A 4,386-nucleotide genomic window follows, 5' to 3' on the forward strand; every position below is an offset into this window, starting at 1 on the left:
TATTATATATAGCAAGCCATGAAGTTAATGCTTTTAGCAATAGCTTTTATATTCTGTTTTCAAATTGGAGCAAGAAAAATACTCTCAACATTTTTGACCGATTCTCCGCAGATCCAACCATCGCATTACATCCTAGTTACAGGTGATGTCTAAACTTCGACAGTCCTTTTAGTCTTGTGTAAAAGTGGTGCAATTAGATTTGTTTAACAATCACATCCGAACGAGTTTATATTGAGTTTGGTTAATGAAATGGTACAATAATTTTAATTTTTTTTTATAGGATGCAGCAGCAACTGTGATATATCGTGTTGCTATTGCGACATCAAGAAACAGCCACCGGTTTGCAATCAATGCTGCGAAGATGAAGAACCTTGAATGATAATGTTCACAATTTAAATATATATTCTTTAACGATTTGTATATAGTCCTAAATTCTAATCTCACATCAGAAACAATGTTTACATGGAGTGAAAATGTGTTGAAGAAAAACATTCTAATATAATGGATTGTAGCACTGGAGCTTATTGATAGAGTTACAAAAATGTTATTAATGGTATGATTGATTGGGTGTTTAGTTCTTATTACTTGATACTTGATTTAATGAAGGCTAGGACTAGGAAGAAATGCTTAATAATAGTAAAACAACAACGATAAGGTGTAGCCCTTAACCAGCAAGCTCGTTCTGATATTGGACGATGAAGTGGTGCTTGTATATGTCACTCAAACCTTTTTGTAAGTCCAAGGAAAACAGCAGCAGACGATATTTGCACCTCAAGGTCTGCAACATCAAGATCATGACCACCTTCTACCAAACCCCATTTTTCAACCTAAAATTAAATTAGGAAAACATCAGATTCAAGTATAAAGATACAACTGGCAAATTCCAGTTATTAAAAAAGAAGATGAGAGAAAGCAAAATGACAAAAAGGGCATTCGAGTAAATTCTTGATACTTAACTTATTATTATAGCTTTGGTTTTCTTAGGGTTGCTATAAAACTAGATATAAAAAACAGACACAGATATTAGAGGTTAAACCTGTTTATCCAAACACTAAAAATAAGATGAGCCAAGATTGTAAAAGTCGTGAGTCGAGACGAGACGGCTAAGTCGGGACGAGTCGGGCGTTGACCAATGTTGACTTTCAGTAATAAAAAAAATTACACACATAAATATATCAAACATAATACATAGGTATATGACACAAAATCTAATTTTAGAAAATATAAACTCGTTACCTAACTTTGACTTTGACCGACTCAGACCCGACTAAGACAGACTTCTAAGGCGTTTTTTAGCTATTCGAAACGAGCTAGTCCCCAAACCGACACGTTGGCTGACTCGGTCAACTTTTACAATAGTGAGATGAACATAAACAGTCAAACATGCACAAAGAAAAAGAGTAGGAACCTGCATATCTTCTTCAAGTCTAATCAATTCAATTGCTTCTTCAATATCGAGTCTACCACGAAAAAGCGCGATGGAAATTATTAACGAGTGGGATGCAGAAGTTAATGCATCAATGGCCGCCAGTTCACAATCATTCGCTTTCTTCAAAACGTTTTCAACTGCATTTGCAAGACCTTTTTCTTGTTTGCCTCCAAAAAAGCTCGAATACACAACAGGCTTAAAACCAAACTCTGTTTCTACCCACTTAAGCAGGGGATCAATTTTCTTCACTTGTAGTTCTACACATTCCAACAATTACAACTAAATGTTAACAGAATAGAAGAAAATGTTATTAAAGAGTAAAGATCATAACCAAATGTTTACAGTTATTAAGTTATATACTGTATATAACATGTACCGTGGACACCACTTGTTAAAACATTATCATCTGGGGCGCGACAAAAGACCAAATCTTGATGAAACTTGCTGATTAAATTATCGATAATTTTGGGTCGAGTTAGTGGAACTCTCTCCAAAGCAGTGCATGCTAGTTTCATTAAAGGCATTGTAAATGGCCTGATTCCATCTGCAAGCTACATATTTAAAAAAAGCCCAAATCAATTGAAAACAAAAACTAAAAGGCTGTGTTTGATAAAACATAATGATTAAGCACAAAATGTTTCAAAGATTCTGAATAAAGTTTGTTCAAAATGACAAAAATGTTTGATAATTATTCTACTTGAACAATAAGAATGAGGTAAATTTACATTTTTAACCTTTAACATGAATAAAAAATTCAATATAGTTGTTTGATAAATGTTCTTGATTTAATTTAGGGAGGATATTACGGAAAATATATGTACTTAATGGTTAAGAGAGTATTTCAACTTTGATTACTGAATGTTGAACTATTCATCAACATGTGTCATTTAGAAGTCAGAAACGAACGCGCTGGAAGCTAAATGGTTAAGCATTCATCGTCAAACCATTCAATTAATAGGTAAGCAAACACACCCTAATTGCAGCTGCAACTATCATCTTAACGCACAAGGCTTATTAAGTTACTTTCAGAATAACACTAATCACTCAAAAACACTAACTGCAATTACAACTTAAAACCAAAGCACTAACCAAAGCAAAACCGTGAAAACCGCAAAACCAAAGCAAAACAAACAGGCAGTTTTTGCTCTTAAAATATTAGCTGATAAATTAGGTTCGGCTTAGGTTTCACTAAGAAAACGCATCGAATTAGCCGTTTTTTACCTGCTGATTAAATGATGATTGCTAGTGACAAAGTTTTGATCAGTAACCAAATTAACCAAAAACCGAACCGAATTGCAAGGCAAAAACACCCTAGAGATATAAATTTGTAACTAAATTTAATATTTTTGAAGGAACTAAAGTAACCTGATATTCCCATTCAGCAGCAACGGCTTGAGCAAGGTAAAGAGTAGGGCATTTAAGTGGTCTTTTAGAAGGTGTTTTAAGTGTTCTATAATCAAGCATAACTGACCAACCGATACCGTCGTCAGCAGGTCTCGTTGTTACTTGTTTATAAAACCTTTTACCGACGATTGATCCTGTCATAAATGACATCGGCATCGTGACTGACGTGGCAGGTGCCGGTTTACGTGACTTGATGTATATCTCATCTCCGGTGACTTTTTCATTTTGATCTGAGAAGGTGAAGGTGGATGCGGTGACGTCAGTTTGCGGTTGGGCGGCGGTGGCGGAAGATAGGGATCGGATGATTGTTGTGGTGGTAGGGTTTAGTGAGGTTAGGGTTTTTTTTAGAATTGCAGTCGCCATTTCAGAGAGATGGAGGAATGGAGGAATTGATCTGCGTGATGAAGCTTGATAAATTAAATTAAATCAAACTAAATTTAAATTGTTTTTTTTTTTTCTTCAAAAAAAAAAAAAAAAAAAAAAAAAAAAGACCATTAAACTTTTTTAAATGATTAAAAAAAAATGAAATCTCCTAAAATCATACAGTACAAAAATGCAAAACTACATAGCTCGACAAAACAAACTAACCTGAGCTCACTACTAAAACAAAGATAATAAGAGCACGACTGAAGTCACTTGACATGTCAGACGTGATTTATTGAGTCAGAAAAAGTGAGGAGTGGTGACCTATGTCAGTTAGTGTGTTAAAATAATATTTTATTATATTTAATAATGTATTCCTTTAGAAAAAAAAAAAGCAAAAAAAAAAAAAAAAAGTGGGAACATCCGTCGCATTGACGACTGCATGGGGGAACTTGCAAAAGTGACTTGAGTGGAGAGTGGGTGACTAAGTCACTTGGGGTGTGACGGGAGGGAGATTTGCTCCCACTCCCACTGCTCTAACTACAAAAGGTAAAACAGCATACCGCTAAATTTAATTTGTTACAGGAAAATAATTTATAAAATTTACTACTATTACATTTGATATCTTGATATTTTCTCTATACATATATCATTATTTTTCATTTTATTGTTTGAAAATTTAAACATATATTACCTTTTATTCCACAAAAAAACTTGATCAACATATATTCATCATATCTTAGTGCTAACCCCGGGAGATTGATTGAATTTAGGTTGGATTAGTCAACTTGAAAACACCCTCACCATGATAACCCTGATTGAGATGAAAATATGTTGTAGGGTGGTTATAGACGATTCTTGAGTTATTGGCATTTTTGCGACTTGATATTTTATGAGATAATATATTTAATTATTGTTGGAATCTTTCTTGAATGAGGGTTGAGTTTAACGATTTATAATTACACCCTAGTTTTTTTAAGGAGTCATTATGGGTGAAAAGAGCCTAGAATGATTTTTGTCTAACAGTACTTCACTATTTTTTATTAACAACGAGATTGAAGTCATTGATGTAACATCCCAACCCGTTAACCAACCAAAAATGTGGAATAAAATTTTTTTAATATGACAGAAGGGTGTGCGGCGCGCACAAGGTCCTGGACAGTTCTGATCAAATTTTCCATTTTACGCGA

At 34.0% G+C, this 4,386-nt stretch overlaps 1 protein-coding gene across 1 annotated transcript; it reads right to left on the reverse strand.

Moving 5' to 3' along the window:
* Positions 1-442: 442 nt before the first annotated feature.
* Positions 443-4,092, reverse strand: LOC139847940 (uncharacterized). The gene is made up of 5 exons (XM_071837676.1): positions 3,891-4,092; positions 2,795-3,227; positions 1,806-1,980; positions 1,409-1,686; positions 443-827 (listed from the first exon to the last, which is right to left on the reverse strand). Exons 2-5 carry the CDS (start codon positions 3,194-3,196, stop codon positions 717-719), a joined length of 966 nt encoding a protein of 321 aa, XP_071693777.1. The 5' UTR covers positions 3,197-3,227; positions 3,891-4,092; the 3' UTR covers positions 443-716.
* Positions 4,093-4,386: the final 294 nt, after the last annotated feature.

This window comes from Rutidosis leptorrhynchoides, chromosome 5, assembly GCF_046630445.1.
Source record: "Rutidosis leptorrhynchoides isolate AG116_Rl617_1_P2 chromosome 5, CSIRO_AGI_Rlap_v1, whole genome shotgun sequence".
Classification (NCBI taxonomy): domain Eukaryota; kingdom Viridiplantae; phylum Streptophyta; class Magnoliopsida; order Asterales; family Asteraceae; genus Rutidosis; species Rutidosis leptorrhynchoides.

What these genes read in the sequence shown, in the direction of transcription:
- LOC139847940 (XM_071837676.1), bottom strand. Translation starts at nt 3,196, where the DNA reads ATGGCGACTGCAATTCTAAAAAAAACCCTAACCTCACTAAACCCTACC. An exon ending in CTGCTGAATGGGAATATCAG is followed by an intron (nt 1,981 to 2,794) that starts GTTACTTTAGTT and finishes TTAAATATGTAG; the next exon opens with CTTGCAGATGGAATCAGGCC. An exon ending in GACTTGAAGAAGATATGCAG is followed by an intron (nt 828 to 1,408) that starts GTTCCTACTCTT and finishes ATTTAATTTTAG; the next exon opens with GTTGAAAAATGGGGTTTGGT.